The following is a 27,145-nucleotide window of genomic DNA, read 5'->3' as shown; positions in this document are numbered from 1 at the left end:
GGGGAGGGGGGAGGGGGTGGCGTGGATGTTTACTCCCTGGCAGAGGGTCTCCGAGGCTGTTCGAAGCAGGACGGATGCACACGCGTGTGCGTGTGTGCGTGCATTAAAGGCTGGGGGTTGGTCTCAAGACGAGAGGGGCCAGACAGTACAGCCGCAGGACAAATTGTCCCCCCGCCCCGCCTAAAAAAAAAAAAGTCGGTCACTGCACAGTGCATGCACACTTTGTGATGAAGGGGCAGAGCCGGGAAGGGGAGGGTCCGGGTTTTAGGGAGAAGCTTGCTGCAACACCATTCTCCAAGGGTATCTCATCTGTCTAGGGAGGGGGGGCATTAACGCGAATGTCCGAGACCATTGTCCCCCCAAGACGCGTTGGCTTGATGCAGGGTGACAGAACTGGGGAGACATGCCCCGCGGCCTAAAGTGTGGCGATGACGGAAAAGCACTCACGGGGAGCAGCGCGAAGGTGGAACATTTCCTAAATATTACAGAGAAGCTGTAATTTTGCGTGAAAAACATGAAATACGAATAAAACTTCAAACAATAACAACTACAAGTGTGACAATAGTTTTTAGAATCAGACCTGTACCCTGTGCAGCCATGCCAAATCCAATAATAAAACTGCTTTTTGTAAACAAACAAACAAACAAACAAACACTCATTTAGTTATATTTTGACCACAGTGCAGTTTTTGGGTGAATAACAGGCAAATCATTTCACATTTTGCTCTAAGTTTTAACACTTTTTATTAATTAAAAAAAACAACTAAATAACCGTATCAGACTTTATCAAGTGATTGCTTTTCAAAAGAAGAGAAAAGTCAATCCTAAAAAGTTCTGATGTTTTATATTGACAGAAAAAGTCTAGATGCAACTTGCAACACGCAACAGATTACAGCAACTTTACTTTAAATGATCTACTGTCAAAGTTTATGTGAAGAGGTGTGGACACAACGAGAGGTTTATTTGTTTTTGGTAGTAGCTTGTTTTGGTAAATCACCACAGAAGCTGAAATATCTCAAACTAATTAAAGTAATTGTTTAAAATGTTCTCTATTACTGTAGTCAGAACACTTTCAAAATGTGCATGCACAAGGTACAATTCAATAGTTACTGGACATAAAAGCGATATTAATATCTGATGTCGGTCCAAATCGGTGCATATACTGTTAATATAAGAAAGTGATCTTCTTTTTCCTTTTTGTAAATAATATGGACATAATTGATCATGAAATCTTGTGCAATTAGACCTTACCATCAGAATCTGTGACGTATTACCAGTTATGATCAAACCAAGGTAACGCTACCCATCTCCTGCTAGTAGAGATTATTTATTTGAGTCATCCCTTGTGTCCTGAAAGTAAACTGTGAAGAACCAACAAACATTTCTGTAAATCTTTTGTAAGACTGGCACAACCATGTAAGTAGACCACACCATTTCTTACGCAACCTTTTTGTGCATGAAATAAAATAAACAATGAAGCTACGTGGCTGTGGCTTCACTACAAAATGGCAAAGAATAAGAAAGCAGCAGTACCATAATAAAAATACTCCAGGCTCTGGAGTATTTTTTCCAATACGTCGTACCCCCCATTCCTACACAAACATTGCTATTTTGTAGATACAAACAAAGAATCTTTCATTTCGTCGTACATCATGTATCACACACCTGCAACCGTGATGTCAATTATGTGGATAAACATTCATAAAAATGGGAAATAAAACACATTCATTTGTAGCCACATTTACGTACTTGCACTGACTGACAAAGCTAAGGATTAGAAATAATTTGAAGCATAAACAAAGAGTGAATTTTGAAAAATTATTTGCAAAGTAGCTTTTCTTGCAGAAAGAAAATGTTAGGACTTATGTTACAAATAGTATGAAACAACCAAGTGCTGAATCAATTCAGTATTTTCAATCTCTACTACTGGTTTTTAATATTTTTATAGTGACTTCTGTAGGTTACCAAGTGAACCAACTTACAACTTTTTTCACGATAAAATCGAAAGGTCTGCATCGTGAGTTCGAAATGACGGTATGACCAGGAGGTAGCAAAAGCCAGAACCAATGTAAATAAGAACTAAGCTGCTTAATCAAAAAGAAAAAAAAAAGCGTATCTCTTTTTTAAAATCTATTAAACTTCAACTGTTAATTTATGGGTTCAAAACAAATAAATGTATGTTATATATCAGTTTAAAAACGTCAGAAATTTGGAACCGGAATCAGCCACATAAGAAAATGCATCGGTGGGCCGATAGTAGATGACACAGCTTTCTGTAACCCCATCCCTAAAAACAGGGGGCTCACATACACTCAGCCCGTTCCCAGCACAAAACACAACTCTGACATACAAGGACAAAAAGTCCACTTCCTCTGTACAATATTTGCAGAAACATGAGCAAAGCAGCGCTTTTAAACCCACCATAATCTACAACTCAGATGTCGCTTTAACAGCTTTAACAGTCCGTACGCCCCCATTCACAAAAAAGAAAAAAGATTGACGCATGCAGAGAATTACCACCGCCCATCCCGAACCATTCACACAAAATACCCGGGCCTGGACCTCAGTTTTACACCTTTTCCATGCCGGCAGCCCGGCCAGAATAGCTCCGGAGAAGTGTTTTCACTCTGTATTTTACACTAAAGCCCACGGCTCTGTCCTGCTCTATAAATAGCTCAGCAACAAACGGCATAATAAACATCGCCCCTCACTTCCCGCCCGCAACAGCGCAACAAACCGTAGCCGGACAAAAAAAAAAAAAAAAAAGAAAGAAAGAAGACGGCTCAATTCCCCGAAAAGAGGTGAAATAAGTCCTACCGCCTTGAAACACGACTCAGACCCACGGACGGCCGTTGAAATGTAGCCGTGGAAAACGAAAGCGAAGCGGAGCGGTGTGGAAACTTGAGCCGGACATTGTTTTGATGAATCCCTGTGTGTGGATCGCATCCCTGGCGGAGCACCAACATGAAAGCGGCGCTGCTCCGCCACACATTCATCCGCAAGGCGCACAAACCGGCTCACCTAACACTGGCCAGGCGGAGGGCCAGGCGTCCCGACGTGTGTCCCGCTCGGTTTGCCTTTTATTTCTCTCCCATGTTAGAGACTCCGACGGGGGGGGGGCGCGGACTGGGAAAGAAAATTCATCTCCTGACAGATTCCGCCATACTGGATTTTTGTTACAGCCCCAGCGTCACATGGAGCGCCCCTGCATTTACCAGAGGCGGGGTCAGTCGGATGAAAACGGGCCCATCTACCGCTGTCCAGGGCTCGGTTCTGTTTGGAGATTGTCGCTACGCTTTTAATAATAATAATAATAAGAAGAAGAAAATATACTTTGTATGTGTTTTACAATAGAATGGAGTCGGTACAAACTTTATTTGACCAAATATTCCTCAAATAAAACCAAATGTTATCAGAAAGTTGCTTTAGTCCAAGTCAATAACACACGCAGTCATATATTTCTAACGTTTATTTCTGTTAATTGTGATGATTGTGGCATAATTGTTCTCGGAAAATAAAAATGTCACTGATCTTTTGACCTTTTATCTTTAATGCTGAGCTCCATGTCTGCCAGGGACGTAATTATGCCGTCGATGGTTGGTTTGGGCTCCTTTTGCGTTGTGTCATTGCAGCTTTTCCTTCTTTTTAAACATTTTTTCCCTCCACTTAACTTCCCATTAATATCACTGAATAAATCCCTCTGCAGCTTCTTTAGCGGTAACTCTGTGTTGCTTGCCTTTCTGGTGAAGGTTGCTGATGACAACAACTGTTAAGTGAGCAGTTTCTCCCCATCATTATAATGATAATGTAACTTTTCTGGGGATTTTTTTTTTTTAAGAATTTTTATGTCATATTCTAAATATTAACCTGTAAGCCACAATCATTGTGTGTAGTGAATTATGCATACTTATCATCTATCTAACATTTTTGAAACGTGTGTGCCCTCATGATTTACTGTTAGTATCTGTCTAAACCCTATTTAATCATAAATGTGCTAAAAAATGTCAAGTTATTAAAGTATTTATAAGAAAACAGTTTAAAGCCTTTTTAATGTAAGTGCCAAACAGATGGGAGTTGTTTTTTCTAGCTGTTATAGCATGAAGTAATTCACTGCTGCATTACTGACAAAGGGCCAGCTGTTGGGAAACATTTTATTGTGAAAAACGTAGAAAGTTATGGCGCGGAAAGTGAAGGAACTCAACCCATAACGCCGATTCAAAAACTACGAGCTGCTCTACACGCAGTTACGTCATTTAACACTCAAGGCTAGCGCACCGTGGGAATCTCACCGTGGATAAAGGTAAAAGCTAGAAAACAAACAGAAAGTGTCTTTCTTTGAAATTCAAAGGAATCTGACATTATCATTGTTTGGGAAACATAATATCATTCAGGAATTCAGGGAATCTAAGAAATGCGTGCTCACTGGAGCGGCACTGTGTGCTATCTGCGTCACTTTTTTTTTTTAGCAAAAAAGTGGACCTGTCAGGGTGAAAAAAAAACCTGAAATCTTGTGAGAAACCATTTTCTTTTGTTACATTTGCAGATGCATATTAAAGCTGCACCATAAAAACGGTGCTCTTTAGAAACGTTACAGGCCTAAGAACTCAATGAAATGCTCCCGGTGCTCTTCCAAACAACCCAATATTTCTCCCTCCTGCATTTCAACCTCTCCCTCTGACGCTCGACGTCTTCCATAACCTTTGCCAGCAAAATGAAACAAACATTTTTATCCAATTCCTGCTCATTGCAACATGAAACGCCTTTCCCACCACCATCGCTAATCCAATAAGCCTTTATTTCCATTACTTTCTATTTGATTTTGCATCTCGGCAGCCACCCACAGGCGAGTCTGAAACACCGCGGCCCGTTTCCGCTGACTCGATTACCGTAATATGCTAAGCAGCTTCCGTATGGGCTGCATCTGCGCGTGGAGACGGTGTTATTATTCAGAAGGCGCAGGTAGACTCTCTGCTGGGGAGTTCAGTCTGCTCTCCCGCCCCTCGGGGGGCTCCTTCCATGGCTCACTGAAGCTCACAGAGAAACTCTGGGAAAGACACGAAGGAGCTGAAGGAGGCAGAACTTCCAACTTTACAATGTCTTGTTGTTGACGCGTCACATTAAATCCCAATGAAATGCCCTCGAGACAGAACAGGTAGAAAAATCCATCCATCCATCCATCCATCCATCCATCCATCCATTTTCTTGCACCCTTTTTCCCTCAGTGGGGTCGGGAGGGTTGCTGGTGCCCATCTCCAGCCAACGTTTCGGGCGAGGGGCGGGGTCACCCTGGACAGGTCGCCAGTCTGTCGCAGGGCAACACAGAGACACACAGGACACACAACCATGCACACACACACTCACACCTAGGGGCAATTTGGAGAGGCCAATTAACCTGACAGTCATGTTTTTGGACTGTGGGAGGAAACCGGAGTACCCGGAGAAAACCCACGCACGCACAGGGAGAACATGCAAACTCCATGCAGAAAGACCCCAGGCCAGGAATCGAACCCAGAACCTTCTTGCTGCAAGGCAACAGCTCTACCAACTGCGCCACTGTGCAGACCAGGTAGAAAAATCATGCTAGATATTTTAGCACCATTCCAGACATTACTAGACAGCACTAAACTCCACCATTCCTTATTCTTTTTTAGTAAAGCAAAAATCCCAAAATCCTGCTGGCTTTGCTGAAGGAAAAACTCACCAACCTACAAAAACAACCAAACCTCCACTGGCATGCACCCGTGCCCTCCAACATCATCTGGTACCGCAGCCTCTTCCTCTTTAGCGGCTCGACCTCTCCTCCTCCCAGCAAAGGCTGTCTTGTGGCTTCAAAACGATGTCTGGTCCCAATAACGGCGGCTCTCGGTGTCTTTAGCCGCTTCAGCTCAGGTCCAACTCTTCTGGGCCTGTCTGCCCGTCACTGGTTCTAAGTCAAGATTTGAAAAAGTGCAAAAGGCATTTTGACTTTTCTCGAAGCTTTGTCCGCAAAATATCACTGCTGCAACTACCAAATGGCAAATCTGTGGATATACCGTAGATGTTTTTGGTGGTTCATTTGGGATCAGCAACAATGGCCTGTTTAAACCTTCTTTCCTTTCACCACATCTGATAAGCTCCCATGACAAGTAAACTAGTTTCGTATGTTTGTCTGATTGATTAGGCTCAGTACATAATATATTTATCACTTTAAAATATTCAGCTGTTAGCCTATTTTTAGCTGTCAGAAGAGCCTTCTTCAATGGATCCAAACAAACAAAGCCAATCCAAAGAAGCAGAAGGAAACTCCACCGCACTTGTAAACTTTAGATTTGTTTTATATGTAGCTAAGCTACTGATTTTTAACTATCAAACTAACAGTAAGCTAAATGCAGACTTTCACAGATCAGTGTTGGGGATGGAATCCGATGTTCCTCTGCATTAGCAGGTGCAGATCCCTAATGTCTTGATCCTCACCTTCCCTCTTTGTTCCCATCAGAAATAGTCATCTCTGTCACGAGACGCTCTTTTGTTCGTTCCAACCTGACCCTGCTTTTGCACTGCTCTGCTGCAGCTGGCTTTTTTTCTTTTTTCTTTTTTTTTTAAATCGAGGTTGCTCCTCCTTCGGAGTTAAGGGGAAGGAAGCCTGTAGGGACGGTCATATCCATGGAAACAGAAGATTATACTGTAATTTGTGGATGAGCTGCAGAAGCTTCGGTTACATAAGACGACAGGTCTTGGGAGGCATTGCTGATGTTGTCGGTTTGGGGCTGCAAACTACGACTAGTAAACTCGAAAGCCTTCTTCAGTTTTTTTTTTTTTTTTTACAAGTTTTCCAATTGGAGGGAATAATTTGAGAGGTAAATATGTGAATTCTCCAGAATGCAAAAAAAAAAAAAAAAGTACAACCATTAAATGTTCTTTTTAAAATGCTCCATTAACAGGAGTGCTAAGGTTAACGCTGGTGTTTCTCATCACTTCCATGTGGCTTGATGATCAAACAGGGTTTATAGCAGCTGTCCGGGAGCACAAATTGCTGCGGGACATCTGCATCCGTATTGTTTGCGTATTGACTTTTGCTGACGCAGACGCGCGCGTTAAAACACTCAGACGTGTGTGTGTCTGTGCGACAATCTGAAGCGAGTTCATTGAGAGCAATGATGTCAACGCAGGGATTAGATTTGGTTTATGTTGCCCCAGAGCTGCACATTTGCGACGAGCGCGCTCCAAACTGCCAAACCGACAATTACGTCGGTTGAGCTATGTTTTTGCATCCAGGAGGGTATTTGGTACCTACTTTCTCTTTTTGTATGGGGATTATATTCAGCATGATTCATTTAAAAAGGCATCTGTACTGCAAAAAGAACAAAACAAACTGGCCTAAAAAAGACATCCTGAGTAATGACGTTCCAAAAATACACTGTGTTTCAGGCCGGTGGCTGGGGGGGGTTGGGGGGGGGGGCAGCAAACCGGCCGGAAAGTTAACAGACGAGCGTTTAGTGCCTGCAAAAAAGAAAAAAAAAGTAAACGAAAAAGAGCTCTGCTGTGATACCACAGAAGACACATCACACACAGGCTGTGGACCAGACCACTTGCAATACACACAAAGCTGCCTGTTAGTGGTTTTCGAAGGGAAGCAGTTGTCTCACCCAACACAGACCCACATGAGTCAGATGCAGCGTGCAGACAACACTTTGCAGACCTCAAGAGTCATAAAGATCCTCTGCCTTTAACCCACGAGGATGAAAGCACTTGAGACTCTCAACAGTTGTAGATTGTCCAAAGCCCATTTCTGCCTTTTGGGTACAGCTCATGTGACATGTCTGAGAGAAGGAGGAAGAAGCAGTAATGGAGTCTTGTTAATAAAAAAAATAATAATAATAATAAGCATCAGCATTCAGGCTTCTTCAAGTCGCGCCAGTTGGTCTAAAACTTTCCATCAAAGCCAACGCTGAGCTGCACACAGAGTAATTACTGGAGCCATCTCCCAGGACGTTTTTATTCATACTGCTTGTGAGTGCATAAAGGTGAGGGTATGGCACTCATAGCAGATTAATATGGCTCCAGTAGCCGGTCGGGAACAGAGCACATTGTTTCCACTGGCTGTGAAGAAACGGCGCTGCGGAGACTATGGCTATTTCAGACATAAACCAGCTCGCCCAGGCGATAAACTGAGAAATGTTATGATGGGTCGCTCCTGGTTTCTGAAGCCCACCCAATGCGTCGTTCCAGAGGCTTTGGAGATTTAAAGTTTCTAACCCGTGAGTGGACAAACTCTGAGTGACGTCGGCTTTACATTTAAGGGGAAATCTTTGCGTACTTTGTGATTATTGAAATTAATTTTTGGAAAAATGTATCCCCAAAAAATGTCTCACTTTGGAGATTTTTCTTTGTCTTCTTCACTCTACTGAAAAGAGTAAGGTTTTTTTTTTTACACACTTTTAACTTCAAATTACAATCTGGAGAGATGAAATGATGGGAATTTAAAGCAAATTAAGCAAAAAAATAAAAAATAATGCAACAATTACAGGTAGTGAGAGGTACGTAATAATTTCATCTCATTTTAAAGACGAGCAAACGAGACCGAAACCGTCGCCTGCTGCTCCCCCACATGACTCATGGCATCTGAAAACAAAAGCAAACAATGCTGATTCAGAAGCAAAGCAAATATTAAAACATGATATGAAACCGACTCTAAAAATACCCTGGAGCTAAAATAGGAGTGAATGAACATTTAAGCAAATCGATGAAGAAAATGAAACCAGCTTTAAGACAAAAACTCTAACTCAGACAGCAAGACGGCCTCAGCTGCAGCATTTCCATCAACTTCTACCAATTTCTGTGTCTGCTGCATAAACAGAAATGAATGGACTTCCTGTTGTCAGGCTCTGTAGGTGTAAACACTACTGACCTGACCCCATGATCTCCTCACTCCTGTGACGTTTTCTCTGTTGAAAAGCTTGCAACCACAGTCATGTGGCGTTGATGAATACCAGTAGAAAAAGGCCAGTAGCTTAGATGTCTTAAAAAAGTAAAGTCTTTATTATAACATGGCAGTGGAGCGGGGGTTTAGGCTTCTTTGGTAGTTCTGGACACCGAGTCACGTGATTTATTGGTTTAGATAGCGACTCCTGACCAGAATATGTCTACTACTGTCTATAACTCAGAGGAGATAGTTTGTGTATCCCAACTAGATTCACTGCCAGTCTTTTAAAGCCAACGTCTTGAGTTTTAACAGTCTCATAACAGCCTCCGTGCCGCTCCACAGGAAAACAGACACCAGTAGTAATGTTTTCACAAGAAAATAGGCTCATTTGAATTAAAGTAAAAACATTTGCATCTTTCCTCAAAAGGAATTGACATGCTAGAGCTGCAAAAATGCTCAAAGACCAGCTTAGTTTTATAAATCATACAGCTAAAAAAAATTATTGTTATATCATGTATTAATACCGCCTAGTTAAATTGTGAATAGTTTTGTTGAATAACCACATTTTTAGCAACAACATGAAGTAGGATAAAAAAAACAACAACAACAACAACAACAATGGTTTAGGGGGCCACAAATTGGTTTGAATAGTTTTTAACCGTCTCAAAAAGTGAAACGTTAATTTGAGAACTTATTTACTCGGGTTTGCTTCATCTGATGTTGAATTAACTTAATATTAAACATTTAAATGTGGCAACAAAAGACGACGTCTGTTGAGGTGGAAAATACCGTACAGAACTGAACCTACCAACCGAGTGAAAGCAGCTAGCGGTGTTTAATTTTCCAGTGCAGCCTCGTCCAATGCTAGTCATAAATGGCTGCAGAGTTTATATATCTGTTACTCGCTGCAGATTTAAAATGCCTAAATAACCTACACACTGATATTTACACATCTCTCCCATCACGAGATGCTTGTATTTTTCCACGGAAGACTAGAAACGGAGGGGCCCGAGCAGCCCGTAAAACTTATTTGGGCATCCAGCGTGTGACTTCTGCCAGCAGCGTATAGCCAGGGGCGTTCAAGTCCGACCAAAAAGACCTGAAGTAGACAAACTGCGTTAAGTGTTCATAAAATGTCCCTGGCACGGGGATGTTTGAAGGAGGGATTGAGGCAGGGAGAACCAGTTTCTTTTAAAATGGAGAGCAGCCTTTGCCGCTAATGATGTTTTCCCTGTGGTTTTACAGCCTATGTCTACACGTCAGGAGTGTACAGTCAGACATCTGGGAAGAAAAGTTTTCAGGCTGTTCCCAAAGCGCACAGGAATCAGAAATCCTGTTTCTCTTTTCTTTTTTTCTTTACAGAGCTTGGCAGGGGTGTGTTAAAAGATTGGCAAAGGGACAAGAGAGAGAGAGAGAGAGAGAATGGATCCGTGATTAAACCTTTCTGTGGTGGTATAGTCCTAATTGTCATTAATGTGTGATGAAATTTTTTAGCGTCTTAAAAAAAAACAAACAACACTTCAAAAGTGTTCGAAATTCCTCTGCGACTTCTTAATGCCGCGCAGGTAAATTGCGGTTTTGATAACACCCCATTATCCCTCCTCCGTCTCTCAGGAGAAGGACTCTGAATGTTAATCAGAAAGGAAATCATTCCAAGCTGCTGTTTGTTCAAGAGGGAGCAGAGAGCTGCTAAAGAGGAGAAGGATGCTAATCAGACACTGAGTACACCAGATAAGCACAATGAGCAATGGGTAAGGAGCCCAAATCCTGTCTATAAACTAATAAAATACTTAAAAGAAAGATAATAAATGAAGAAATTAATGAATAAAGAAACAAATTATAAGAAGATTATGACTTTTAGCACATTATGCAAATAACCATAAAGTGTACAAATATAAAAAAATGAGAATTTGCATATCTACAATTATAATTAAATAAAAAAATACATGCAACTATTTATATAACATAGTAATATTACATTTATAGAAAGTAACAATTATTTTAAAAAGTTAAATTATTATGAAATGGTCGATGTAATTATTAAAATTACATCGACTTACATATAAAAATATATAATGTATTTTTTTTTAATTTAACAGTAATATATTTATTGCAATATTTTTTTTTCTCTCTTGGAAGCTGAGTCATTAGTTTGTCAACAGCACCACCTGGTGGAGTTTGCGTGACTCGGTTCTACGTTGTGTAAATCCCAAAAAACGACTCCGCCCACTCTGTCCAGACAACCAATCCCAACCTTTCATCTAACTATTTCAGCCAATGATAGCCCGGGTTGTAAGGAGGCGTTACTCGGCATTGAGAACGTAATTGGTCGCTTGTGTGACTGGAGGCCGACCGAGTGCTTCGTCATTATTATGCGGCAGCTCCTCAGTCTTCAGGCAGCAACATGTGAAGAAATCATGCCTAGACAATTTTTCTGACAATTTACACTTGCTCGGTTAAGTTCTTTTATAACATAAAGCGACGTTTATGAGTAAAAGAGCGGCTTTTAGATTCGTTTGGATTCTGTAAGTAGCTAAAAGTTAACTTACTTGGTGTTATTAGCGCTAGTGTTTTTGCCTGCTTTTAGCCTGTTAGCGTCATGGACAACACAGAGGAGAATGCCATAGAGCTCCATGGAGATGAGGAAATAATTGAAGTAATCGATCTCAACGACACAGAGCCTGGGCCAGGTACTGAGGGAGTCCTTACACTGACTGCTTACCTTTCCGCGGTGGTACCGAGTTACAACTTCTGTGTGTTTGGGGAATGGAACAGGACCTGAGAAGTTATTTAGATGCAAGTTTGTCTTGGAATTTGATGGTTTCAGCATTTATAGACAAGCTTTGTTTTCCTAGATGATTTGGCTGACGACTTGGGAGACGTTGACTTTGAGGATACCGGAAACCCGGAGGACGATAATGAAGGCTGGGAGACGGAGGATGAGATGGAAGCAGAGGCGGAGCAAGATGACAGCGAGCTCACCTTCTCCAAGCACACAGGTAGACCCATCCTGCAGGTTTGTGCTGCATCTACCTTTACGACTGTTCGAGGCTAAAAACTTTGCCGTGCTGCCCTCCTCTCCCCGTGCCCAGGCTCTGTGTTCTGTGTGAGTTTGGATCCAGCCACAAACTGCCTAGCCGTGACGGGTGGAGAGGATGATAAGGCTTACGTCTGGAGAGTGAGCGACGGAGAGGTCGTGATGGAGTGCTCAGGTGAATACTCCTGCTCAAATCTACCTATCCTTGCATCCATTCAACCGCCCAGCTACTTATCTATTCATGAATCTGCTTATCATCATGTTTTTTTATTTATTTATCCATCCACCCTGTTTTTTTCTGTCTAATATGCGTCTTGTTTTTTCTTATTCTTACCCTGCAGGACACAAAGACTCGGTGACGTGTGCCATGTTCAGCCATGACTCGTCTCTGGTGGCTTCGGGGGATATGAGCGGTCTAATCAAAGTCTGGAAAGTGGAAACAAAAGAGGAGATCTGGTCATTTGAAGTCGGAGATCTGGAGGTAAAATGCAGAGAGTCAGTTTATCTCGTTTTTGTTTTTTTGTTTTTTTAATCCCTTAGAGAAATACCAAAAATACAGAATTACATCAGTAGATCAACGTGTTTCTGTATTACGTTGTTGCTTCACCTCGTCCTCAGTGGTTGGAGTGGCATCCCTGCGCTCCCGTGCTGCTGGCGGGGACAAACGATGGCAACGTGTGGATGTGGAAGATCCCTGCAGGAGACTGTAAAACCTTCGAGAGTCCTGCGTGTCAGGCAACCAGTGGCAAAGTCCTCCCTGATGGTGAGAAAACACCAAAACAAAGAATTCCTCACAATATTCAGAAAGGTTGTAACAAGTGTTTAGTGGTGAATAAGACAGTCAGGGTTTGATTGTAGATGATTTATAGTTGCATAGACTGAATAAAAAGACAAGCATTAAAGCAGACCTTTCCTAAATCTTAAAACTTTATCAGCGCTCACTAAATTAAGCGTTTCTCCAGATAAAAACATGAAGAAAAAACTAATTTACCATCTTAAGTTTGATGCTGTCAAGTCTTGGGGAAAACACTGACGCTGCCACACCTTCCTCCAGGTAAACGAGCCGTGGTGGGTTATGAGGATGGAACCGTAAGGGTGTGGGACCTAAAGCAAGGAAATGCCATTCATGTCATTAAAGGTAGGACACAAACACATTGATTACTCAGCGTATGTCGCTCCTTATGTGTTCAGGCTAAATTATCACAGTACATATGTCACCAAGTCAGGAGAAGAACATTTCAGAGATTGAAGTGTGTCCTCATCCAGGTCAAGACGGACACCAGGGGGCGCTAACCTGCCTTGCTTGCAACAAGGATGGCTCTCTCATGCTGACGGGTTCAGTGGACGGCTGTGCCAAGCTTGTCAACACCGCCACAGGCAAGGTGGGTGCAGCCGTGAGCTGGTATGCCCAACAGACATCCTCCCAGCAGCTCGTCTCAATAAAAGCGTGTTTACAGGTAGTTGGAGTGTTCTCTGTGGAGGGAGGTGAGGGAAAAGGGTCGAAAGACGAGAAAGAGTCCAACTCCGTGGAGTCTGTGGGATTCTGCAATATGTAAGTTTAAATAATCGGATTACAAAATGTGACATGTCAGCTTCAGCGTCTTACATCTGCGGAGATGTTTGCAGCCTACCTCTCATAGCTGTGGCGTACCTGGACGGGACTCTGGCCATTTATGACCTTTCTACACAGGTGCTGAGGCACAGATGCCAGCATGAGGTGAGTGTGCTTCTGTTTTGCTTTAGTTCACTACGTTGAAAAATCTCCTCGCCGCCACCTATTTTCTGCCTCTCCAGGCAGGGATCGTTCACCTGCAGTGGGAGGAGTCTTCGTCTGTGGTGTCCACCTGCAGTTTGGACGGAGCGCTGCGTTTGTGGGACGGACGTTCTGGCAACATGTTGTCCGAGTACCGCGGACACACCGCAGAGATCCTCGACTTCACCGTCAACGGGTACGATTGCTTTGAAATGGCCTTTGTTTCGCTCACTTCATTTCTAATTGGTGAATCCAGTTTTGCAAGGATAAAAGAAAAAGTGTTAAATGTCCTTGTTTCGCAGCAAGGACAGAATTCATAGCCTACCATGAAAGCTTCAGTTCTAATAGATTATCAAACACATTGCTTTATTAAGGTATACTTGTTGCGAAGCATTGTTTTTGAACTTCTTTGACTATTAAAGCAGAACAAATGGGATTCCCTCACCTAATGGTGTCCTTGTGTCTCCTCAGGGAAGCGTCTCTTGCTGTAACGGCCTCAGGAGACAACCAGGCCAAAGTGTTCTGCCTCCAAAGACCCGATCGATAAAAACAAAAGCTAGAGAAAGAGGAAAATGCGTCACAGAAAACGGACAATTACTGCTCAAACTTTCTGTTTTTTTACACCGGAGAATAGATTTTCTTATCTTTTCGGTATTTTAAAGTATCCTCACGTGTTTTCTTGACAGAAACCCTTAAAACAGAAATGTTCCTGATTTCTTCCCATTTTCCGGTTTGTCACACTAAACAAATCCACCCACTTGTTTAGTTTAAATGGTCTTATTCATGAATCAGCAAGTGAAAGGACAGTGATTTTTTTTTTTTCCTGTAATTGTGGTGCATCATTTCCTAAATGTAAGGACGTGTGTGGTCTTTCAACTAAACACACAAACTTATTCATGTAAACTCAATTGTAAATACAGACAATAAAACAATATGCTCTCCTCAGGGCAATTGAAACTTTTATTGTCATTCAGGGATTGCTTTGTGTCTTACGTTCATTCTCCCATCTATTTTTGTGTGTCTACGAGATAAAGATGTTTCCTAAAGAAGCTCAAACCAAGCCGAAGGGCAAAGTTGTTATATTACGGGTCGTGGCAACATGGTTAACCGGCGGAAAAAATACTGCACTTGGTTAAATCTGTGACTGTAAGTGCTTCTTTAGCCTTCAGTTTCAGCTGAAATATGTTATTAGATAAACATAAAAGCAGAAGTTGAGTCGATCTGGAGATGACAACCTCCTAAGGGAGGGAGTTTTTTTTTATATATAGCTCCATCGACTTTAGATGTGATTAAAGCAAGACTGAATCAGACAATGAGTTTGAAAAAGCTCACATAATGCATTTAGCTCTTTATAATTTAATAGAAACGCAGCACCATGTGCTTTCAGTACTCAGGTTAGGAGGGTTTTAATGTCATTCTATAAATCCCACTTGTCTCCTTTGGCTAGTAAACTTAACTTTTAGATTGAACTGATATGAAGAACTCGGACCGGTCTCGGTAATTGACCGGTCCACATCGAGACCAGCAATGGGCGTGTCAGTTATCTGCAAAATCAGGTTCAGCTAAGTGGGGTTTTTTTTCTTTTGGTGTTATAAATTTGAAGATAGTATAAATTTGAAGATTGTATATAAAAACCCACAATTTAGTTTCTCTTACTTGTTGTAGTAACTGAAGTACTGTGTGGCACGAATTGGAGAACTCCATTAAAACCTACATCAATCATCTGGACTTGTGTTTAGGCATAATGTTCAACATCTTAGGCTTTAAGCAGCACGGGGTTTCTTTCCATTCTTACATAATTAAGATCCGTTGGGGAATCTCTGTTGGTATAAACATAATATTCCCGGAAGAAGGCTTCTACGCTGAGAAAAAAAAGATGTTGTTCACGATGACGCAGTAACAGCCTTAAACTGCATCCAGAAAATACTGTTTGTTTTGTTTCCTGCTAAAAAGGATGATATACACTCAACAACTTCTTTGTTAGGTTCTACTGTTGAATCGACTGTTAAACCAAGCAGTGAATTAGTCAGCCACACAAAACTTGGAGAATTTAGATACTAGTAGGCAGCAAAATGGCGATATTTGTTACCTTTCCAGCTGATGCGGTTAGCTTTCACACTGCACTGTCAAGCGATCCAAACCCTTTGAAGAGACATCCCCTCCTCACCTGTGGTGGCGCTGCACCAAGAAACACTGACACAAAAGCTTCTAAAGAAGACACTGAGAGCAACAAAGAACACAAACCATTTCTCCCGCTATCATGAGACTTGCACGTTTGGTTCTATTTACCCAAAATGCCCTGTGCTATAGTCTCCTTCCTATTTTTGGAGCGTTCTCCAGTTGGCATTCAAGCCGCACAAGAGTTCACCTCAATCAAACCGAGACGGAGGTTTGTAGGCGGAAGAGAGTTCTCTTTTCGATTGCACATTCACACCTACCCAAACAAGCAGGACTTTTTAGGCAAACAAACTAGAGTTGGATTAAAGTCGACCTAATGGGGTTGGCGTCAGTGTATCGCTGATGCACATTGGTGCGCACTTTACTCCAGAAAGCCTCCTAAATGTTGTTTACCAAACCAGGGATGCCTACTGTCAGCCTTATTTCTGTCCTAATGCTCTTCCCTTCCGCTTGGCTGTTCAATGAAAGAGGAAACCGTCAGTGGGTATCCTGTGCATAAGTGCTTTTTCCTTGTGCCATTGTACAAAGCCAAAAGTGCAAAGGTAACTGACCCAGAAAGGCTGTACAACTTCCCCTTTTTAAGGCATAAACAAGATGTGTGTTTTACATAAATAAAAGTATGGTAACGTGTGTTTGCGCTACACCCAACAGAGTCGCAACAGGACACCGGGGGGGAAAAATGACATCTGTCAGATGTAGTTTACACTCACAGAAGGGTATTTCCCTCCACTGTCACAACACAGTGTTTGGACATTAGTTTTCACTTGCTGTCTTGTCTCGTCTCTGTTTACACTGTCAGAGTGCTAGATGCATTTATTGATTAAATGAGCAGTTGTTTAGAAAAGCACTTCTCCAATAACATTTCATAAAGTTGCAGTATTCAGAGAAAAAAACTGAGCAAAATCTCACGGGTCTGGTCAGGTGTTTCTTTCCATGGGAAAAAGTGGATTTTCTTTCTTCCGAACAATTTGTGGATTTTTTTTTTATATTGTAAATGTGTGTCCTTCAGAAATAACTGTTTTTTGTTTTCTAACTGAAGCCACCATATTTTAAATTGCCTACTTTAAAGGTGTCATCCCCGACAACAAGATTCTCAGACATGAAAGAAAAAGTCAATCTCATTTTACTAATACTCCTAACTTTGGTTATGGTTTCTGTTTTTAATACAAAACTTAAAAAAACATTTTATTATTAATTTTACTCTGCTGGAATTTTTTTATAAGTTATTTGGATTGCAAGAATGTTCAACTTTGACCTTAGATCCAATCAAATTGCATGATATTATATACAATGTAACAATTTTTACTTTGTGTGGACAGTTAAAGTATTGCTTGTATAAGTTTAAATGAAAATGTTAAAAGGCGTCAAAGGATGGGAAAGAGGAGGTAACCAATGCCCCAATTCCACTTGTCAACATCAGCCACTTATGATAGATTAGTTTATTATTTGCTTATCTGTTTATTTTATCACAAAAAAAACTTTATTCAAAAAATATTCAGTCGGAGGAGCCTACATGTTTTTCTAACCATGCCCCTAAAACCACAGTCTGAATAGAAAACCAATGGATAAAAAGAAAAATGTTCCCACTTTGGATAAAAATGTTCGCATTTAACTATATTCTGAAGTTGATTTTTCTGTAAATATATTTTCTCCAGCGATGGCTATAGCTTTTAGTCACTTTCACTATAAAGAAAAAATAGTCTCAAAAATTGTGATTATCTTCTTTGCAAACCAAGTTAATGAATCTTATTCCATTACATTTTTCCGCTGTACACAGAAATAAACCAGCTCATGGATTTGATTAATTATCGCACAGGGCCTGGAGTTCGGGGAAATTCAAAATGCTTAATCTCTTCTTGTTTTTCTTTTATGTCCAGCTTGTCCTCCCTGTGTTGTGTCTTTTTTACAAATGCTCCAAGTCTTGGGAACATTTCTGTTTAAAAGCATTATCTGAGCTTATTCATCTCTTCCAGGCTCCAAACTATCTGGGTAAGGAGGGGCCCCTGTGCTTGGCTAGCAAAACAGCTCTCCACTGCTCTTCTATCCAACTTTTTGTTTAAATATCAGACATCTGTGACAGCTGTTATGAATTCAGGTGTATACACGCATGTATTTATAAGCGTTGTTCACCCTGAGGGCAAATAGGAAAATCAAGTAGCGGTAGATGCTAGCTTGTATATGAATCTATTCAAAAGATGGCTTTCCCACTCCCAGCAGACTTTTTTTTTAAGATATAGTATTTATTTGGAAAATTTCATTTGCTTTTGAACAATAAACTGCTTGAAAAACAGTATTTTCTGCTTGGCAATGACTTCCATGTTAGCTTGCTGAGCTAGCTTGCTCAATTAGCTTTATAAGTTAGCTGTAGCAAGCTTCTTAGCCTTGTAGAAACTTGTTTTTTTTACATTTTGGTATTTTAATTAAAGAATTTATATCTACTGTTTTAAAATCCACTGTTATGTTTTCCTGCATTGTGTGGATGTTGAAACATTTTATTGAGAAAAGTGAAGTTCAGCAAAAAGTTAAGAACTTGTCCATTAAGCTAGATGCAAGCCAAAAATCGCTATCAAAGTATTACAATATGTCTATGTATAATTATGTACAGTATGCAGCTCAGATGTATCACTGCTCTTTATGCAAATGCTTCGCAAATGTCACAGCAATTAGCCAATAATAACCACTACATTACATCGTCAAAGAAGATTCACTCACATCAGCATGCTAAACGCTTAAGAGTGGCTTAAGAGGGTCCTGTCTGACCCATTTTCTGATGAATTCAGCTAATTATTATTTGACATTCTGAAGGTACTCATGGTCATTGTGTAGAACTTTAATAGCAGATGGTTGAACAGATATAGGGAGGAAAATGAGATGATGTCATGTAACTTAGAAAGTAGCATACATTTCGCGAAATGGGGGAGAATCACTTGCCCCACATATCTAATAGATGTGATAGTTTATTTCTTTACATTTAGACTAATGTAAAACATGTCTTGAGATACACCAAGATGTTGCAAGATGAGAAATACATTTTCCTTCAGATGTTTCTAAATTTCATGATTCCATTCCAAGTCGTCCAGATCCTGTAGCACCAAAGCAGCCAGAGATTATCACTGCAATTTTTTTTTCTTTCTTTCTGAAATTAGTTTTGCAACAGACGTAACAAGAAATATGCCTTCCAAAATATTCAGCCTCAGTCTCGTCAGTACACAGAATATTCCTCAAAAGTCTTGGCGCTCACCAAGATGGTTTTTTTTTTTTTGGCGGGGGGGGGGTATTTGAGATGTTGTGTTGTTTTTGGTCAGCAGTGGTTTTGGTTTTGAAGCTCTCTGCCATGTCTCTTCATTATTTTTCGCATTAAATCCAATCAAATTGTCAAATGAAACCCAAAGAGGCTTTTAATAACAGCTAACTCATTATCTAAAAATGATCATAATTATATTTTCACATAGAACCAGTCAGTCGAAAGATTCTTTGATAATACATGAGGAAAAAGTACAAAATCTGAGTTAGTTGGATAATTGAGGGATAGAGGGCACTCCTCTTACTGCCGGCAAACCCTGTTTAGGACAAGACAGCCTCAGGATGACCACTACCTCCTCCTCCTTCTGAGCACACTTCCTCTTTAAAGTAACTGTGAGGAAGAGAGTTGGCTGCTCGTTCCGTCTCTGTCTGAGCTTGCACTGTGGGTTGTTAAAACTGCTGGAGTCGGCCGCTCTGTGACTCTCCTTAGTGCTTCTGGCTGTGGATATGATATGCAGCAGAAAAGGAAGCTGAGATTTCATCTCACAAATGATACATGACTGGACAATTCATCACACAAGGTAACAAAAGTTTAAAAATTCCTTCTGGTTTTTGATTGAAGCTTAAACGGGCTCCTGAGGATCATTTCATAAAGATGCGGCCTTTCTACAGCATGTTGCATGTTATGAGATGAAAGATTACTTTGATTCAGAATGTTATTTAATTAACTCACGATGCTTTATGTCAGAGGAAGTATCCAGCTTAAAATAGAGTCAATAATCCGCTGCATCCCTGACTATAAAGACCTTCCAGAAAGCATAAAACTGCTCTTTACTTGTAAAGGCTAAAAACCAATTTGCATTGTGTGTTCATCTTTTAAAGAGCCTTTAAAAACACCATTTGCTCAAACTGTAGCAGGACTTTGATACCATAAAACTCCCCCTCGTTCTGCTTGAAAATGCACTTTTTACACGCAAACCCCTGGAAATGTACAGGCTTGTTTATTTTCACTATCAAAATTATAGATGTTGTCGATATACTATACATTACTGCTTGGTGGTGTTTGATATAACGTCATGTACCATAAACACAAATATAATTGGGCTAAGTAAAGTTATTAAGAAAGTGGAAGTGGTTCTAACACAAAATCTGATAGTGGTTGTTTAAGAAGACTAAATGCTGGATCGAAAGATGCAAAAAAATAAGTTAGTGTGGCTTCTGTCGTTTTATTGTTTTTTTTACTCATACACATGTTTCTATTCTCCCACAGGATGTTTGTTCACATTTAAGGTTTGAAAGAACTTGGAAATTATTTATCAAGACCTCTTTTTTTTCATAAACCTACATAAACAGTGGTAGTTTTGATACCACAGAGGCAGCTCCCCAACCATGGCGCTATTTCCAAAGGGGTGGCATAAAAACTCAGGAAAAAAAAAACACCGACTGGAATAATTTGGAGAAGCTGAGTATTAACCAACTAGATAAAGTTTTGTGAACAATTCTATCATGGAAATAAGCATAACAAAAACGTAGCTTTGAGGAAACTATTCAGAGAAAGAATTTTAAAAGTAAAATGAATCCCTGGGTAGAGGTCCAAGAAACGTGAAGTCACACTAATAATAACGTTTTTTTGTTTGTAAATGAGTTTAAAAATAAATATATATATATATATATATATATATATATATTATTTTATTGCAGAAATGTGTTTGTTTTTTGCAGGTAGGGGCTGTAGGTCTTTCTAATAAAGGGAGGCAATCATGCAAAGACCGCCACATGAACAAAATAACCGATAAAAAATTATTTTCTAGGATCTGTATCACATCCTATGATTTATCAAATTTTCTCAATATAAATTGCTGCATTCTCCAAACACATGCCCTCATCTGATCTCCGCTCACTTCATTACAAAAGAGACAACAAATAGGGTCCGACCTGTCACAGTTGAGGCGACCTATGACCCCTTGTTGCGTGTGACTTTTTTATCGGTTTAATCTGCAGCTTCAGCAGCTGTTTTATAGAAAGGCACCACAGAGAACATGTGGTGAATATAAATAAAAAAATTCATGAATACTCAGCTGAAGTGGACCCTTGAGCTGCACAGTGATCTCCACAAACAACTATTTTAAGTGGCCCTATTTTAAGAATATTAACGACTAGTTCACTTTAAAGAGAAAGCAAAGTTTTAAGCTCTTTCAACTCACTTTAAGGTGCAGACAGACAGAAATGGGTCTCTGTGTTGTTATTTCCTGCGCACCCCAATATGGGTGAAATCCCCCAATACTATGTGGGAGAATGTCTTATGGGTCTGATGGACCCAAACTCGGATGAACTTTTTTGGCCACAAAATCCTATAGGTGGTACATAAAACACTGCAGATCGGCAAGAGAACGTCACCCACAGGGAAACATGTTGGCCGCACTGACCCCCGACTTTGAAATGAAAGCTTTGGAATAACTGAGGGCAAGACGAGACAATCTCAAGAGATCTGGAAAACTATTGCTAGGTAAAGGGGGCGAATACCAAAGACGTCTGATTCCTGAAAATTAATCAAATTAGTATTAGTTTTTAGTTTAGTTTTACAGGATGAATCAGATTATTCGTTGGATTGGAACGGATTCATCAGGGCCTCTGCTACACCAGAACCTGGCATTTTAACAGAAGTGTCCAGCATTTTAGGAGTATAAATCTAAGTGATTGGATATGAGTCCATGCACACCTTTTGAGGCACATTACTGAGCATGTGTGCATCATCATTACTGATTCAATCTCTTCCTGTTTGGTTTTATTTTTGCAATAAATTCCTCCAGCTTGCTTCCTCTGTTGCATCCTCTTCTGTTTCTTTTTACATCCGTTCGGTTGTTCCTCTTAACCTAAAACTGTCGTCTTGCTTCTTGCAAGCCGACAAGGTCATACAATGCATTTGCATGTTTGTGCAAACATCCGACCCCACACAAGTATAGCCATAAACCTTCTGGGTCCCCCACTGCTTGGTTTTTATAGTTTGTTTTTGCTTCTAGGGTAGCTGTTTACTGGAGTGCGTGCAAATGGAAGGAGGCCTGCTGATTTCACCAGTGATGGCCCACGCTCTGGCTTCGATGGAGAACCTCGTCTACATCATCACCGTGCCACTGTCGACCTCCATCATCCTGGCCAACCTGGTCATCATCCTGGGCATCTCATGCAACCGCCAGCTCCACAACACGCCCAACTACTTCTTCCTCAGCCTGCTAGTGGCCGATATGTGCACAGGCGTGGCATTGCCCTTCATCCCGTTGATGGGTCTGAACAGGGAGCTGAGCTTCAGCTCCTGCCTGGTGGCTCACATCTTCCCGAATTTCCTCTTCTTGGCGTTTTTGTCCAACCTGGTGATGGTCCACTACGAGCGCTACATTTGCATCGTCGATCCTCTGCACTACAACACCCTGTGGATGCATCGGCATTTCTCCTTGGTGCTGCTTATAGTGTGGGCACCGCCGCTTTTGTTTGCGTCTCTGCCCGCTTTCGGGTGGAGCAACTGGTCCGGGCCGGACTGGAACGACTGCTGTGAAAATGCTGTAAAGTTCCCGCCTCTTTCTAACTGTACGGCCAATCTGACGTTGTGCTGCTCTTACAGGCGGGTGTTCCCCAACGCCTTCATCTACTTAGAGGTGTACGGCCTTGTTTTACCAGCCATTCTTCTCATTGCTGGCATGACCGGACGTGTACTGTGGATCACAAGAGGCCAGATGAAGGACATCTGCCGCCTCCATAGAGCGGTGGAGCGAGGAAACCAGGCGTCGGACCAGGAACAGAGGCTGAACTTGCGTTATACCCGTTGCTTAGTGGCGGTGTCCCTGACCTTTCTGGCCTGCTGGGTTCCCTACCTTATTTACATGCACGTCTGTATAGCGTTCCTCATCATTGACACCAAGCAGAACTCCATCACTCACATCGTGTTGTCCTGCATCGGCATCGGAAGCATGGCCGTGGTGCCGATGGTCCTCGGTTTGGCCAACAAGCAGTACACGGAACCAGCGTTCAAGCTTCTCCAGAAACTCAGAGACAGGTGGAGGGCGCGGGGCTCAGACGAGACTGCAATCTGAAATAATGCTCCTTGGTGTATTAATATTTATCGAGTTTTCTCTGCAAGAATTGGTATTGGAAAGAGTTTGCGGCAGCTTATTTTACAGTCAGTTGAATTACGGTACTGTTAAGGTAATATGTCATAGCAAAGGCATCATAAAGTCTTTCTAAATGTCAAATAGTGAAGTTGTTATCTCCAGTAGTTCCCTTACTATAGTAGGAAAATGTCACAAGGTCATATGTTAGAAAAATAGTTATTGTCAGAGCAGAGGCTAACCACAACCATTTTTGTTCTCGCTCAAACTAAATTAAACTTAACTTGAACTACAAAGCTAGTATAAAGGTTAAAAGAAAAAGCTTTTCAAGTTGCACACACATGTCCTATATAAATGTGTTCATTTGGTAAAATGAACCAAAATTTTACACCAAGAAAAACATAACAGCTTTAAGAAAACATATGTTACTGAACAGAAAGTTGTGTGTTTTTGGAAAATGGAGAAAAAAAACAATATTTTATTTGTAACATAATAAAGAACCTGCATGAAAACACTGAAATTGCATTTTAGTACTGGCTTTATATTTATTAGCATTGTCCACAGCCACATGTGGCTAAATTGCAAAAAAATCGGATAAAATGGACGGAGTGGTGAAAGTTTAGTCATCCACCACTCCTTCTGGATGAATGCCGCCCTGGGCAAGTGCCTCATTCTGCCAACCAGAGCACAACTAAATATGTGCTCACACATCCCACAAAGCCCAGTAAAAATGATAAATCACTAGAAAATATTCATCTGTTATTTACTGATCTAGAAAGATGGATATGTGAATAGTTTTCAACTATATTTTTTTCCACATAAATATTTCTCAAACCATCAACAATGTCTATAAAAAACTGCATAATTAAGTCCAATCAATTTTAATTTGCATGTATTTCTTTATTTCTTATTTATTTATCTTATTTTTTTAAATATATAAATGTAAACTACAAAATCTATTTTAAAATGTGCCATTTTTTGCTTCTCACATTTCTTGTCATCTGTGGAAGCTCTGACTCCATTAAAACACTAAAATAGTGCAAAATAAACCACAAAAATAATAAACTGCATGTAATACAAACTATGGCATCAGCCACCTGTTCTTACAATATTCCTGCCACAGAGGGGCGCCAAATCCCATTCACTACGCATGTAAATATTTCCTTGTCGACCTACTTGATTTTTTTTCTCCTCTAGTAGAAAATCTGTTTTAAAAACACAACTAAATGTATTTACTTTTCAAAGAACTTAGCTAAATATAATCTGTAAGGGAATCACTATTGTTAACTTTCAGAAATGTAGAAAAGTCTTCAGCATGGTTATGAAAATATAGCTCCAGTTCATTCTGGATTAGTTCATTTTGTTTTGTTTCAATTATTAATTCCACACTAATAAATAACCTTTTATTAGGATCCAACTTGAATAATTGTTTCCTGTCTAGTTGAGTAGACGTTACCAAGGCCCCCTGACCCCACCTTTCAGATGAGCCCGTGATTTAAGATGAAGATAGGATGCCCTTTCACAATATGAAGCAGTAAAAACAGAAGATGCCCTCTAGGACAGTCAGTTTCCCATTACCGTTCACTATAATCTCAGAGAAAAAGGGTTTCAGATGTCTTTTAACCCTTGTGCGTGCAAGGACTGAGGCAAACGTAGAGGGCTAAGGAAAATGATACAGGTTTTACGTGTGTGGGGTCGGTTGGACCCCATTTCAACATACAAGGGTTAAAGCCTTCAAGTTTCCTCCAGGAGGTGATGGTAAAGCAAAGATAACTTGGAAAAAGAAGAAGAAGAAAAGCAGCGAGCCATCTAAGGCAGAAAAACAGAGGGGTCTTTCAAATACTTTTCCTTTTGCATCATAAAAATCTTAGTCATTTTATCAGATGTTTCTCCGTTTAGCCTAAAATATTTGTGCGTCACCTTAAAATTATGCAGGAATCAGTTTTGTCCTGATTTTACTTGAAAGCATTTCTTCACATCTTCATGTCATAATTAATAACAAACAAGGACAAATTAACAGCAAGGAGAAATTTCTAATATGAAAAACTTTAAATTCGGCAAAACAAATATGTGTCGTCCGTCGACATCACTGTCCAAACAGAGGTTAGTTTTAAAGAAATGCTTATTTTCACCATCTGAATCTTTATTTTAGGACTCTTTCCTCCGTCTTAATTTTGAATACACTGCAGAGTTGTTTAAAAGAAAGAGCGCCACCTACCGGAGCCGTACGTATTCTGGCAATTCTTTTTTTTAAATTTCTCATCAAATAGTTTCGAATGAAGAACAATCACGATGATTTTTGTTTGTTGTGTCACATTAATATGAAGAACATTTTTTTTCTGTTTTTACAATTTTATTTTATTTTTTGACAAAAAAAATTTAACACAAGAACCTTGTGCCGGGTGCTTCACCCGGCGACACATCAAGCTATCTTCTGTATATTTTCTCGTCTGTCGAACTTTAACGTCAAATTTTATAGAAACAGCACACAACTGCAACCGTATTTATTACCCATGCATCAGTGTTGTACAGTGTAGAAGCACAACTCACAGATGAACATGATGTCAGCATTTTTCGTGCACAACCTCACTTGAAAAGAGTCATTGATTTTCTCCATCTGTCATTTCTCCATGCTGACAACGTTTACTCCTACTTCCATCAGCAGTGTTTATCTGTATTCTGGTATGCAGGCTGTGGAGGAAAGATGGATGCAAGGGCAACCACGAATAAATCTCCAAGGCAAGAGGGGATTTGGCCCAGCAGCAATAAGAGCATAAACGACAAGAAGCTATGAGTTTCCAGGTTCCAGATACAAGGATAAAATGTTGACTGAATCAACTTGTAAAATTGCAACAATGTTGCAAGTTGATTAAATCGACTTGCAACATTTATAGTTCTCACAATTTAATTCTGATGCATAGACATCCTCAGAATTAAAGCTGTCTGAGCATTTATTAGCACCTCTATTGATGATATTTAAAAATATATCAGAATAAATTCATCTATTCAGTAAAAAATAATGCAGAACTAAAACTATTTTAATATCTAACCTTAAATATGAGTTAACTACTTCAGTGAAGAAACAATTTCACCTTAGGGAATAAGATACTTTTTCCCTCAACTCTTCAAAATGGAAAATACAGAAAAATCAAACACTATAATCCCCTTTACGTTTTAAGATGACATTTATTCAGGGGGGTTAAAAAATATATAAACAAAAAAAAAATTAAAGTGAAACAGGGGCAGAACACCTACAGAAATATATATATGTGTTTAACTCGCCTCTGGTGTCTTCCTGTATTGCTGTCCGTCACCTGCCCTCGTGTCACAGGTTCCCGTTGCCCCTTTCCACTTCTTGAAGCCCCTTGCTGCCACAACCTTACATTTCCGTTTAATTTGTCGGCGCGTGCCTTCATCATTTAACTGATTTGTTTTCTTAATTTTGATTGGCTAATGAGACGAAGTGGTGCGTTTAAGGGCAGAATGTGACTCTGGACTTTTTAAAATTAATTTGTCGTGCGTGTTTTCTCTCTCTTTTTTATTCTAAAATGCTAAATAATATGCTGTGCCTCCATTTTTGCTAATTGGAACCACGTCCTTTAGTCACCTGACTGTGCAAAGAACTAAAATGAGAACGGAGTACCAATAATGGTAGCATAATCATTTTTAATAATACAGAATTTGTATTGTCTGCATATGTATGGAGGAAAACATTCAGTTGGAGGCAGACTAAGAAGAAAACAAAGGCCTTAATAACATTAAAAAGCAACCAAGACGTCAACTATTGGGTCAATAAGAAGCCCAGCAGTCCAGGGATGCTTTTATTACTCAGTTACATCAATTTCAGGTTATTCCAGTGGACTATCTTGTATGTTTCAGGAAGACAGAGGAGAACCGGGAGAGGAGGGGGCAATCGGATGAAATTCCTGGGCT

At 40.4% G+C, this 27,145-nt stretch overlaps 3 protein-coding genes across 4 annotated transcripts in view; 2 read left to right on the top strand and 1 right to left on the bottom strand.

Moving 5' to 3' along the window:
* Positions 1–3,184, bottom strand: part of LOC103474702 (histone deacetylase 4-like) — a 61,863-nt gene extending 58,679 nt beyond the window's left edge. The window contains exon 1 of one of the 2 annotated variants that reach the window (XM_017310946.2): positions 2,817–3,184. The gene's annotated coding sequence lies outside the window, so the exon portion shown is untranslated. The remainder of the gene's footprint in view (positions 1–2,816) is intronic. The other variant, XM_017310944.2, reaches the window with a different exon arrangement.
* Positions 3,185–11,261: 8,077 nt separating this feature from the next.
* aamp (angio-associated, migratory cell protein) lies at positions 11,262–14,652 on the top strand. Its single transcript, XM_008425821.3, has 11 exons — positions 11,262–11,591; positions 11,757–11,900; positions 11,994–12,113; positions 12,280–12,419; positions 12,557–12,701; positions 12,993–13,076; positions 13,205–13,320; positions 13,396–13,490; positions 13,565–13,655; positions 13,733–13,887; positions 14,163–14,652. The coding sequence occupies exons 1-11, from the start codon at positions 11,501–11,503 to the stop codon at positions 14,236–14,238; spliced, it is 1,257 nt and encodes a 418-aa protein (XP_008424043.2). The 5' UTR covers positions 11,262–11,500; the 3' UTR covers positions 14,239–14,652.
* A 4,500-nt stretch (positions 14,653–19,152) lies between these two features.
* Positions 19,153–27,127, top strand: gpbar1 (G protein-coupled bile acid receptor 1). The gene is made up of 2 exons (XM_008425809.3): positions 19,153–19,693; positions 22,133–27,127. Exon 2 carries the CDS (start codon positions 22,160–22,162, stop codon positions 23,195–23,197), a length of 1,038 nt encoding a protein of 345 aa, XP_008424031.2. The 5' UTR covers positions 19,153–19,693; positions 22,133–22,159; the 3' UTR covers positions 23,198–27,127.
* The last annotated feature ends 18 nt before the right edge of the window (positions 27,128–27,145 follow it).

The sequence above is a fragment of the Poecilia reticulata genome, chromosome 2, assembly GCF_904066995.2.
Source record: "Poecilia reticulata chromosome 2, P_reticulata-male-v2, whole genome shotgun sequence".
Taxonomy (NCBI): Eukaryota; Metazoa; Chordata; class Actinopteri; order Cyprinodontiformes; family Poeciliidae; genus Poecilia; species Poecilia reticulata.
This window is presented reverse-complemented; position numbering and strand designations above follow the sequence as displayed.